Source organism: Gekko japonicus, unplaced genomic scaffold (genome assembly GCF_001447785.1).
Source record: "Gekko japonicus isolate JY-2015 unplaced genomic scaffold, Gekko_japonicus_V1.1 scaffold1831, whole genome shotgun sequence".
NCBI lineage: Eukaryota > Metazoa > Chordata > Lepidosauria > Squamata > Gekkonidae > Gekko > Gekko japonicus.
In genome coordinates this window covers 136,928-149,803 of record NW_015177067.1, presented here as the reverse complement: position 1 = coordinate 149,803, position 12,876 = coordinate 136,928, and the positions used below count along the sequence as shown (strand labels likewise).

Sequence of the window (12,876 nt, the reverse complement as noted above, 5' to 3'; positions counted from 1 at the left end):
GGTCTCCCATCCAAGTACTAACCAGGGCCGACCCTCTTTAGCTTCCGGGATCTTCCAAGACCTCTGCCCGAGGTCCTGGAAAGCGGCTGCCTTCCAGAGTGGACAATCCCTGACCTTGAGGTTCTGAGGATCTGATTCGGTAGAAGTCAGCCCTGTACGCCCATCCGTTCACCTGGGATGTTGTAAGCACTTCTCCCATTCCGTTCTCATTCCATTCTCCCACCATTCTGCACACCAGTTTTGGTATAGCGGTTAAGAGCGGCAGACTCTAATCTGGAGAGCCGGGTTTGAATCCCCACTTCTCCACATGCAGCCAGCTGGGTGGCCTTGGGTCGGTCACAAGTTCTCTCAGAGCTGTTCTCTCAAGAGTGGTCCTCGAGAGATTCCCCACTCTTCCACATGCAGCCAGCTGGGTGGCCTTGGGTCAGTCACAAGTTCTCTCAGAGCTGTTCTCTCAAGAGCGGTCCTCGAGAGATTCCCCACTCCTCCACATGCAGCCAGCTGGGTGGCCTTGGGTCAGTCACCAGTTCTCTCAGAGCTGTTCTCTCAAGAGCGGTCCTCGAAAGATTCCCCACTCCTCCACATGCAGCCAGCTGGGTGACCTTGGGTCAGTCAGAAGTTCTCTCAGGCCCGCCTGCCTCACAGGGTGTCTGTTGTGGGGCGGGGGAGGGAAAGGAGTTTGTGAGCCGCCCTGAGACTCCTTTGGGTAGCGAAGGGCGGGGTGTAAATCCAACCTCTTCTCTTCTCTCTCTCCTTACATGGCAGGGATTTAAGGGTCGCATCAGGACTGACAGAACATTCGGGCTGTGGTCTCACACAGACTAAATAAACCACTTTCAATGCACTTTCCAGGTGGATCTTGCTAGTTCACACAGTAAAAGTCCCGTCAGAAAGTGCACTGAGCGGATTATTTAGTGTGTGTGTCTGTGTGTGAAATAGGCTTACCAAGTGGCGGCGGGGGATCCGCATGCCTTCACAGGATCCCTGCCGCGGGGACGTGGAGTCCCGTTGCCACAGCGACGCGTAGCGTCACATCCTGGCAACGGTGGGGGCAACACGTGTCACTGTCCCCGCGGATCCCCCGCCGCCACTTGGTAAGCCTAGTTTGAAACCACTCTTCCTTGAGGCTCATGGAAGCTATTAAGCAGCTGTCCCACCAGGAGGCCAGGAGAAGGATTGGGGAAGGAGGCCCAGCCTAGGTCAGGCGGCAGCCATCAGGACACGCCACCAGACCAGTCACTCAGGCTGTGGTCTCCCACAGACTCCGCTTTTTTGCCTGTGGTGTGATCAGCACCTCCCCCCTAACCACGGGACCTTGACCTTGACGGATGTCTGATCACGCAGCCGCGCGTTATTTTGCTCCGGGGCAAACAGCCACGCTTCCCCCCCGCATTTTCCAGCCCGTGTGACCGGAGCCTGTGTGTGTCTGTGTGTGAAACCACAGCCATGCACTCAGTGGGGAAACCACTCCTCCTTGAGGCTCATGGAAGCTCTTAAGCAGCTGTCTCATCAGGAGGCCGGGAGAAGGACTGGGGAAAGAGGCCCAGCCTAGGGCAGGCGGCAGCCGCCAGGACACGCCACCAGGCCAGTCACTCATGCTGTGGTCTCACACAGACCAAATAATCCACTTCCAATGCGCTTTCCAAGTGGACATGCATGAATGACACGGCTCCCTGCCCCGAATGCTCGCCATTCACCTTACAGTTGATCCCGAGAGCCAGTTTGGCGTAGCACAAACTTGCTCGACTTAAGAGCCGCACAGAATAAACGTCAGATGTTTGAGAGCCGCAAGACGTGAACAAATATCACACGCACGTTCTTATTTTAAAATATGCAGATTTGCTTTTTGTTAACATTAAACGAGACTGCCGAAAATAAAAGGGATAAAAGCAGGTATTGATAATGATATCTATCTGTCCAGGTTGGTGTCGTGGTTAAGTGCGCGGACTCTAATCTGGGAGAACCAGGTTTGATTCCTCACTCCTCCACTTCCACCTGGCTGGATGACCTTGGGTAAGCCATAGTTCTGTCAGAGCTGTTCTCTCAAGGACAGTTCTGTCAAGAGCTCTCTCAGCCCCACCGACCTCACAGGGTGTCTGTTGTGGGGAGGGGAAGGGATCCTCCTCCTCCTCTTCTTCTTCTTCCTCTTCCTCCTCTTCCTCCTCCTCCTCCTCCTCCTCTCTCCCGTTCTGTCCTCACAACAAGCCCATGAAACAGGATAAGCTCCTAGGCCTCATGGAAAAGAGTGGGCCTCAAATGTTTTTATTTTTATGCTATGCTTTTTAATGTCTTTTGTATGGTGGATGGAACAGTGATTTGTAATTTTTCCCATAAATTAAGTAAAGTCCCTGTTTATGAGATTCTACATCATGAATCTGCCTTCTGCTGGTTCAGACCCTTGGTCCATCAAGGGCAGTATTGTCTACTCAGACTGGCAGCAGCTCTCCAGGGTCTCAGGCAGAGAAAGGTCTCTCACACCACCTACTACCGTGGACCTTTTAACTGGAGGTGCCGGGGATCGAACCTGGGACCCTCTTCACACAAAGCAGAGGCTCTTCCACTGAGCTGCGACCCCTCCTGAAGGGTAAATCCCTAGAAGTAGCTGAATATGGCGTCTCACTATCTAGCTTTCCTTTCAAAGTTACCCACCATCCATGAACGTTGCTAATTTGAAAGTCTTATTCTCATATCTGTTGCTTTCCGTCACAGGCATCCATCATGAGAGGAAGAATGATGGCACCCAACACAGAGTCACTGACCGTCCCCAACGTGGCAGCTATTTTAGAAGACTTTGAGATCTTGGGAGAAGGACTGGTCAGAGCAGTGGAGACCCGATCAGAGAAATGGTCCATCTAGAACCTTCCGGGACTCCGTTACATTCTGAGCCTCTCACCCGGTAGCTCAGGGTGTGCCCGGACTCATAACATTTCGCTTCAGAATTCTCTTACAAGGAAGGTATTTTTATTGCACAGGAACCTCTCGTAAACCTGTTTCTCATGTACATTCACCCCCTGACTTTCCTGATTAAAAAAAAAAGACACCGTTTTTTACTGAAGAAAAATGTATTAAAACATTGGCCTCTTGAGGCCCAAGAAATAATTTGCGAGCTTCTCCTTCGTTGAGTGGAATTCTAACGGAAGCCTGATGCCTCCAAAAGTAGTCAGATGTCCTGGACATTTATTTTGCTTGAGGTTAGCACAACTAGCACTTATTATTACGACAGCCTTCCCCCCATTAGTAGATGGCGTGTGACTGAAGCCACCCACGAAGAGAGGGGAAGAAAAACTGCAACCAACCAACCAAAAACCTCCTAAGGAAGTTTAGAACACGAGTAAAGGGCCAAAAGTTAAAAACATCAATAGGTATAGACAAAAGTACATGTGTTTAGAAGAAGAGATTGGATTTATACCCCGCCCTTCACTACCCGAAGGAGTCTCAGGGTGGCTTACAAACGCCTTTCCCTTCCCTTCCCCACAACGGACACCCCTGTGAGGGAGGTGGGGCTGAGAGAGCTCTTTCGAGGACTGCTCTTGAGAGAACAGCTCTGACAGAGCTATGGCTTGCCCAAGGTCATCCAGCAGCTGCAAGTGGAGGAGTGGGGAATCAAACTCGGTTCTCCCAGATCAGAGTTCTCCCAGATCTGCGCACCTAACCACTACACGAAGAAGGAGAAGAAGGAGAGACTGGATTTATACCCTGCCCTTCACTACCCAAAGGAGCCTCAGGGCGGCTTACAAACTCCTTTCCCTTCCCCTCCCCACAACGGACACCCCTGTGAGGGAGGTGGGGCTGAGAGAGCTCTTTCCAGAACTGTCCTTGAGAGAACAGCTCTGACAGAACTCTGGCTTGCCCCAAGGTCATCCAGCAGCTGCGAGTGGAGGAGTGGGGAATCAAACCCGGTTCTCCCAGATTAGAGTTTATTGTCTATACCTGTTGATAGAACAAATTTGGAGTCCAGTGGCACCTATAAGACCATCAAAAGTTCATTCAAGGTATGAGTTTTCATGTGCAAGGCACACTTCTTCAAATACATGCCTACTCTCAGCCCCACCTATCTCACAGGGTGTCTGCTGTGGGGAGGGGAAGGGAAAGGAGTCTGTAAGCCACTCTGAGACTCCTCTGGGTAGTGAAGGGTAGGGTATAAATCAGTTTGGTGTCGTGGTTAAGTGTGCGGACTCTAATCTGGGAGAATCGGGTTTGATCCCCCACTCCTCCACTTGCAGCTGCTGGATGACCTTGGGGAATACCATAGTTCTGATAAGAGCTGTTCTTGAAAATGGGCAGTTTCTGTCAAGAGCTCTCTCAACCCCACCTCCCTCACAGGGTGTCTGTTGTGGGGAGGGGAAGGAAAAGGAGTTTGTAAGCCGCTCTGAGACTCCGAGTGAAAGGTGGGGTATAAATCCAATCTCCTCTTCTTCTTCTACATTGGAAAAATTGGAAGATGATTGGGGGCGGGGGAGAGAATTCAAATACATTGAAAAAGTGTCCCTTGCACACGAAAGCTCATACCTTGAATACACTTTTGTTGATCTGAAAGGTGCCCGGCTGGACTCTAAATCCTGTCCTGCTGCTTCAGACCGACACGGCTGACCGTCTGGACCTATCTTCATGGAACAGACAGATTGCTGTTTTTCACTTTTGGCCCTTTACTAGTGTTCTAAACCTCTTTTGGAGGTTTGTGAGACTGGAGTTTCTGGCCACTGTGTGATACAGAGTGTTGGACTGGATGGCCCTTTGGCCTGATCCAACACTGGCTTCTCTTATGTTCTTATGAGTCCCTGGCCTTTGTGGCCTTAAGGAGCCCTTTGGACTGAGAACAAAATGGCTGCCACAGTCGGTGGAGCGAACCACAACATTTCAGGGAGCGAGGTTCAGTGTGACTCTCACAGTAGCTTCGACATTTAAAGCAGGAACCTGCGCAGCCGCTTGGAATCCTTGCAGGGCACTGTCCCTTCCCACTTCCTAAAAACACTTGGTGGGCATCAAGAAAGGTGTCGCTGGGGCCCGTTTTACCGCATTGGGGACCCCTAGTGTGAGAAAAAAGGTTTAAGAATGAAGAAGAAGAGAAGAGATTGGATTTATACCCCGCCCTTCACTACCCAAAGGTGTCTTAGGGCGGCTGACAAACTCCTTTCCCTTCCCCTCCCCTCCCCACAACAGACACTCTGTGAGGTGGGTGGGGCTGAGAGAGCTCTCCCGAGGACTGCTCTTTCCATAACAGCTCTGAGAGAACTGTGACTGACCCAAGGTCACACCAGCAGCTGCATGTGGAGGGCGGCGTGGGGAATCAAACCCGGTTCTCCCAGATTAAAGTCCACGCACTTAACCACTACACCAAACTGAAGAGATGTGAAATGCCTGAGCTGGACAAGGTTTGGCTGGTGCCACGTTGGGCAGAGAAGAAACGTTTCCTTGCAGCCGTTGCCACCACCTCCGAGGCCCCGCAAACGAGCTCTGTGGTCTGTCCGACTTGACCCGAGGGGTTTGCCAGCGACATTCTTGCAGCCCTCCTTCCCTGTAGAGACCAGTTCCGTGTCCCGGGGAGCTCTAAGACACCGGGGGAGGCCTCTGTCTCGTGCCTCAACCAGCCTGTTATTCCCGGCAGAAAAGCAAATCCATGGTTTGCTATTTTTCACACGTTTGGGACCAGACCTCTGACGAGGAGGAGGGTGCATGGAGGTTGAAGTCCAGCTCCCCCAAGACCAGCCACTTTGGGGTCTCCAGCACTAGGCTCCAGAGCAGCCATCTTTAAGGGATTTGGGGGGAGGCGTATTTTTTCACGTGCGCACGCATGCGCATGTGTGACTGTGCATGCACCTGGAAGTCACGTTGACCTCTGGTAATTGACCCCGACTGGGGGAGCCTGGAGGATATTCAGAGAGGTGGCTGAATAAAGCCTGCCCCCGCCTCCCGACTACTCGTATTCTAAGGAGGCTGTAAATATAGGAAAGGTTCCCTTGCTCGAAAGCCAGTCGAATCCGACTCTAGGGTTGCGGTGCTCATCTCCGTTTCAAAGTCGAAGAGCCACCGCTGTCCGAAGACGTTTCCGTGGTCATGTGGCCGGCATGACTAAACACCAAGGCACACGGAACGCTGTTACCTTCCCACCGAAGTGGTACCTATTTATCTACTTGCAATTTCTTGCTTTCCAACTGCTAGGTTGGCAGGAGCTGGAACTAGAGACAGGAGCTCACTCCGTCATGCAGCACCCTGGGTCTCGAACTGCTGAACTGCCGACCTTCCACAGCCTGCAGTTCAGCGTCTTAACCACTTGAGCCACCGCAGCTCTGCTTAGACCTCACCTATAGAGTATTGTGTTCAGTTTTGGGGCACCACCATTTCAGAAGGATGTAGACAAGCTGGAACGTGTCCAGAGGAGGGCAACGAAGATGGTGAGGGGTCTGGAGACCAAGTCCTGTGAGGAAAGGTTGAAGGAGCTGGATATGTTTAGCCTGGAGAGGAGACGACTGAGAGGTGATACGATAACCATCTTCAAGTGTTGGAAGGGCTGTCATCTAGAGCGTGGAGCACAGTTGGTCTCTGTTGCCCCAGAAGGTCGGATCAGAACCAACAGGTTGAAATTAAATCAAAAGAGTCTTCGGCTAAACATTAGGGAGAATTTCTTGACAGTTCGAGCGGTTCCTCAATGGAAGAGGCTTCCTCGGGAGGTTTCCAAGCGGAGGCTAGATAGCCATCGGACAGCAATGCCCATTCTGCGACTCACTATGGATTTAGGTAGATCGTGAGAGGGGCAGGAAGGGGCGAGCTACTGCTCGGCTCTCGGGGCCCCTTCTTACGTACCCAGGGTAATCCTGGTGGCCGCTTTGGGGTCAGGAAGGAGTTTTCCTCCAGGCCAGCCTGGTCCAGGGATCCTGGAGATTTTTTGCCTTCCTCTGGGCATAGAACAGGGGTCACGGTGTATGTGTGTGTGTGTGTGTGTGTGTGGTGGTGGGGGAAGTAGCCGAGGAAGACCTGCGTTGTGCAAGGGTTTGGACTAGACGACCACTGGAATCCCTTCCAGCTGTTCGTTAGACAGCTAGGTGAATGACGCATTGGCAAGGTCCATGCCCTGTCCCTAGAATCCGGCACAAGAAACATACCCAGTCAGAGTGAATCATAGAATCATAGAATGTGAGAGTTGGAAGGGACCTTGCAGGCAGTGCTCCCTCTAACCTGTGGAGTCTTGTGAGCAAAAATTCTACTTTGGGAGCTTTTTGTTTTCTGCCTTGCCTGATTTTAGCAGTTCCATCATGACTCAGCCATTGCTGGTGCCCACTGAATCTTGTTCAGCTTTTTGTTTTCTGCCTTGCCTGATTTTAGCAGTTCCATCATGACTCAGCCATTGCTGGTGCCCACTGAATCTTGTTCAGCTTTTTGTTTTCTGCCTTGCCTGATTTTAGCAGTTCCATCATGACTCAGCCATTGCTGGTGCCCACTGAATCTTGTTCAGCTTTTTGTTTTCTGCCTTGCCTGATTTTAGCAGTTCCATCATGACTCAGCCATTGCTGGTGCCCACTGAATCTTGTTCAGCTTTTTGTTTTCTGCCTTGCCTGATTTTAGCAGTTCCATCATGACTCAGCCATTGCTGGTGCCCACTGAATCTTGTTCAGCTTTTTGTTTTCTGCCTTGCCTGATTTTAGCAGTTCCATCATGACTCAGCCATTGCTGGTGCCCACTGAATCTTGTTCAGCTTTTTGTTTTCTGCCTTGCCTGATTTTAGCAGTTCCATCATGACTCAGCCATTGCTGGTGCCCACTGAATCTTGTTCAGCTTTTTGTTTTCTGCCTTGCCTGATTTTAGCAGTTCCATCATGACTCAGCCATTGCTGGTGCCCACTGAATCTTGTTCAGCTTTTTGTTTTCTGCCTTGCCTGATTAGCAGTTCCATCATGACTCAGCCATTGCTGGTGCCCACTAAATCTTGTTCAGCTTTTTGTCTTCTGCCTTGCCTGATTAGCAGTGCCAACTTCCAGGGGGGACCTGGGGATCCCCGAGAACCACAGCCCATCTGAAGACTACAGAGCTCAGTCCCCCTGGAGAAACTGGATGCTTCCGAGGGGGTACACTGTGGCATCGTACCCCACTGAGGTCCCTGTCCCCCCCAGGCTCCGCCCCCAAATCTCCAGGAATTTCCCAACCTGGATCTGGCAACCCTATCTCCCCCACCCCTGCCAGCAATGCTCCCTCTATGTTGTGAGCAAAAATTCAACCTTGTGAGTGACTGGCCTTAAAGTTGTGAGTGAGCGGTTTGGCTGCTGCATAAATCAGTTTGCTCTGGAGCCCTCCTTCCTGAGCGGAGACAGAAATGAGTGAGCCGGAGGCTAAAAACCTGTGAGCTGGTTCACACTAACTCAGCTTAGAGGGAGCACTGCCCGCCAGTGGCCAAGGACGACCTGGGAACCCGGTGCCTGATCAATTCTGGGGTCATGTGTGCAATGCTCCCTCTAAGCTGTGGAGTCTTGTGAGCAAAAATTCTACTTTGTGAGCTCCTGGCATGAAAGTTGTGAGTGAGCGGTTTGGCTGCTGCATAAATCAGTTTGCTCTGGAGCCCTCCTTCCTGAGCGAAGACAGAAATGTGTGAGCTGGAGGCTAAAAAACTGTGAGCTAGCTCACACTAAACTCAGCTTAGAGGGAACATTGGTCGTGTGTGATGTGTCTCTCTCCACACTCTCTGTAAAAGACAAGTGACTCTCTGTACATTTGCATGCCAGTGCAAACAGCAAAACTCGAAGCTCTTTTAGCTTCCCAGATATAACTTTATTCATCCTTATAAAACTTGGTCTTTGAGCTGCTTTTATGAAGCAGAGTGGGGATTGGCTTTCGTGTGGGAGGAGAGGAGACCTCACGTACGAGCTCTGGGTTTTCCGAGAACGAGGGAAACGTGCTCAGGCATTTGGATCGTGGACAGTTTGCCACAGGTTATAAACTGCACTGCGCGAAATGGGCAGCCAGTTGGGTAACTCGCCCCTCAAGGCGACCAGCCGCTTGAGCTGGGAACTGGAAAGTCCCAGGTATGAATCCTGCCTCTATTTCAAACGCACTAGGTGAGTTAAACCACTTTTCTCTTGGGCTGCTGCTGCAATACAAATTTAACAGGTCGGTCCTACCTGCACAGGAAGCTGCCCTGGACTGAGGCTAGACCTTTGCTCAATCATAGAATGATAGAGGTGGAAGGGACCTCCAGGGTCATCTAGTCCAACCCCCTGCACAAGGCAGAAGATTCACAAATACCTCCTCCACCCACCCACAGTGACTGCTGTTCCACGCCCAGAAGATGACCAAAAACCCTTTCAGGATTGCTTCTTGACCCCAAAGTGGCTACCGGCATTTCCCTGGGTGTGTAAAAAAGGGCCACGAGAACTAAGCACTGAGACAAACCCTTCCTGCCCTCCCCTCTCATGATCTGCCCGAATTCACAGAATCCGCACTGCTGTCCGATGGCCACCTAGCCTCTGTTTGGAAACCTCCCAAGAAGGAGAGCCCATCACCTCCCCGGGAAGCCAGTTCCACTGAGGATCCGCTCTGTCTGTCAGGAAGTTCTTCCTCAAGTTTAGCCGAAAACTCTTGATTTAATTTCAACCTGTTGGTTCTGGTCCGGCCTTCTGGGGCAACAGAAAACAACTCCGCCCCGTCCTCTAGATGACAGCCCTTCAAGGACTTGAAGATGGTGATCCTATCACCTCTCTGTCGTCTCCTCTCCAAGCTAAACCTACCCAGCTCCTTCAACCTTTCCTCCTAGGACTTGGTCTCCAGACCCCTCACCGTCTTTGCTGCCCTCCACTGGACACCTTCCAGCTTGTCTGTATCCTTCTTAAATGGTGGTGCCCCAAACTGAACACAATACTTCCGGTGATGTCAGGGGTCATTTCGTAGAAAAAGAGGTGCAGGAGCTCATTAGCATAGCTCATTAGCATAACTTATTTGCATATGCCACGCCCCCTGACATCACCGGAAGTGTGTCAGAAGGCAACACCCACCGCTCAGGCTCCACTGGACTCTTTTGGATTGCTAGCTATGGGGGGGACGGACGTGCAGATCTGTCCTCGCAGAGGAGTGAGAGCTTGTACCTGAATAAAACTTGGTCTTAAAGGTGCCACTGGACTGTTATGAACTGTTTTGGCTCTGCAACTTACCTGGCTGCTTCTTGCTCTGACTGAGGGCTGCTGGGAGCAGGGGGTGGGGCTTGTTGCATGTGCCCGCCCCCTGGGCTCTTTACTGCCAGAGCTTTGCTCCTGTGCGCTCCTGCAGGAAATGACCCCTGGGTGAGGTCTAACCAGAGCAGACTAAAGTACCATCATTTCACATTATCTGGACACTATTGTTGATACCGTCTCCTCTGACTGCCAGTGTCTCTCCAAGGTCTCAGGCTAAGGTCTTTTACATCAGCGGTTCCCAGCCTTTTTGGGATGGTGGCCCACATGTCTGGATTTACTTGGTATGGTGACCCATCCTATGGTGACCCCAAGTTTTTGGGTGCCCAAGGCAAACGATCACCTTGGCACCCATCTACATAAGAACATAAGAACACACGAGAAGCCAATGTTGGATCAGGCCAATGGCCCATCCAGTCCAACACTCTGTGTCACACAGTGGCCAGAAATACCAGGGGCCATCAGGAGGTCCAGCAGTGGGGCCAGGACACTAGAAGCCCCCTCCCACTGTTGCCTCCCCCCAAACACCAAGAAGACAGAGCATCCCTTGCCCCAGCCCGAGAGTCCCTATCTATACCTTGTGGCTAATAGCCACTGATGGACCTCCGCTCCATATGCTTATCCAATTCCCTCTTATAAAAACATAAGAGGAGCCAATGTTGGATCAGGCCAACGGCCCATCTAGTCCAACACTCTGTGTCACACAGAGGCCAAAAATACCAGGTGCCATCTGGAGGTCCAGCACTGGGGCCAGGAAACGAGGAGCCCTCCCACTGTTGCCCCCCCCCAGCACCAAGAAGACAGAGCATCCCTTGCCCCAGACCGAGAGCTCCTATCTATCCCTTGTGGCTAATAGCCACTGATGGACCTCTGGCTCCATATGCTTATCTAATTCCCTCTTGAAGCCGTCCATGCTTGTAGCCGCCACCACCTCCTGTGGCAGTGAACTCCATGTGTTAATCACTCTTTGGGTGAAAAAGGACTTCCTTTGATCTGTTTTAACCCGACTGCTCGGCAATTTCATGGAGTGCCCACGAGTTCTTGTCTTGTGAGAAAGGGAGAAAAGTACCTCTATCTCTACCTGCTCTATCCCATGCATAATCTTGTAAACCTCGATCATGTCACCCCTCAGCCCTAAAGAGCCCCAAGCACTTTAACCTTTCTTCATAGGGAAAGTGTTCTAACCCTTTGATCATTCTAGTTGCCCTTTTCTGCACTTTTCCCAATGCTATAATATCCTTTTTGAGGTGTGGTGACCAGAACTGTACACAGTACTCCAAATGAGGACGTACCATCGATTTATAGTTATAAATCGATTTCTATTTTGATTTTGATTTATCTAGTTCAGTGCTCCATTGTCTACAGTGGCTAACCAGACCTTTTGGAGAAACCAACCAACCAACCAGCGTGAACCCCAAACAAGCGGCATTCCGAGATGCACAGCCTTTGCACGTGGAGGTTAGGTTACATTCCAGCCTTTGACCACCCTCTGTCACTGTCTCTAATCTCCTCTAAGATTCTAAGAAATTCAGTCTAGAAGAAGAAGAAGAAGAGGAAGAAGAGGAGGAGGAGGAGGAGATTGGATTTATACCCCGCCCTTCACTACCCAAAGGAGTCTCAGAGGGGCTTACAAACTCCTTTCCCTTCCCCTCCCCACAGCACACACCCTGTGAGGCAGGTGGGGCTGAGAGAGCTCTTGACAGGAACTGCTCTTTTTCAAGGACAGCTCTTGTCAGAACTATGGCTTGCCCAAGGTCATCCAGCCAGGTGCAAGTGGAGGAGTGGGGACTCAAACCCAGTTCTCCCAGATTAGAGTCCGCGCACTTAACCACGACACCAAACTGGCTCTCTGGTAACCATCAGGACACGTTTCACTTCATCATAACGTACAAGCAGTGAAGAAAAGATACCAACTGATGTATGACATGGAAGGGACTCTTTCCAGGGTCACATCTTGGTTTCTAAAATACAAAAGACAGCAATGGAAACCATTAGGGAGAGCTGGCCTGTGGCCCAGTTTCAGAGACTTCATGACCCACAGGTTGGGAAACACTGTTTCACACCACCCACAACCTGATCCCTTTTAACCAGACGTGTCGGAGATCAGACCTGGGACCTTCATGCCAAGCTGATGCTCGACCACTGAGTCTCCTGCCTGTCAGTCTCCTCCTGTCAGTTTGGAGTAATATTTAGGAGCGTGGACCCTAATCTGGGAGGACCGGTTTTGATTCCCCACTCCTCCTCCACATGCAGCTGCTGGTGTGACCTTGAGTCAGTCACAAGTTCTCTCAGAGCTGTTCTCTCAAGGGCAGTTCTTGAGAGCGCTCTCTCAGCCCCACCTACCTCACAGGGTGTCTGTTGTGGGAGGGGAGGGGAAAGGAGTTTGTAAGCTCCTCTGAGACTCCGAGTGAAGGGCGGGGTATAAATCCAATTTCCACCCCCCCTTCTCTTCATCTTCTCCTTTTCTTCTTCTTCCACCATAGCAGGTAACTATAGGTCAGAGAGCCGGTTTGGTGCAGTGGTTAAGTGCGTGGACTCTAATCTGGGAGAATCGGGTTTGATTCCCCACTCCTCCACTTGCACATGCAGCTGCTGGTGTGACCTTGGGTCAGTCACAAGTTCTTTCAGAGCTGTTCTCTCACAAGTAGTTATCTCAGAGCTCTCTCAGCCCCACCTACCTCAGGGAAAGGAGTTTGTAAGCCACTCTGAGACACCTTTGGGTAGTG

The 12,876-nt window shown here is 51.2% G+C and overlaps 1 protein-coding gene across 1 annotated transcript in view; it reads left to right on the top strand.

Annotated features, from left to right (window-relative positions):
- Positions 1-3,037, top strand: part of NOL6 (nucleolar protein 6) — an 86,238-nt gene extending 83,201 nt beyond the window's left edge. Inside the window, exon 24 of the mRNA XM_015428186.1 lies at positions 2,710-3,037. Coding sequence (XP_015283672.1) covers positions 2,710-2,856 — 147 coding nt within the window. The 3' untranslated portion in view covers positions 2,857-3,037. The remainder of the gene's footprint in view (positions 1-2,709) is intronic.
- The last annotated feature ends 9,839 nt before the right edge of the window (positions 3,038-12,876 follow it).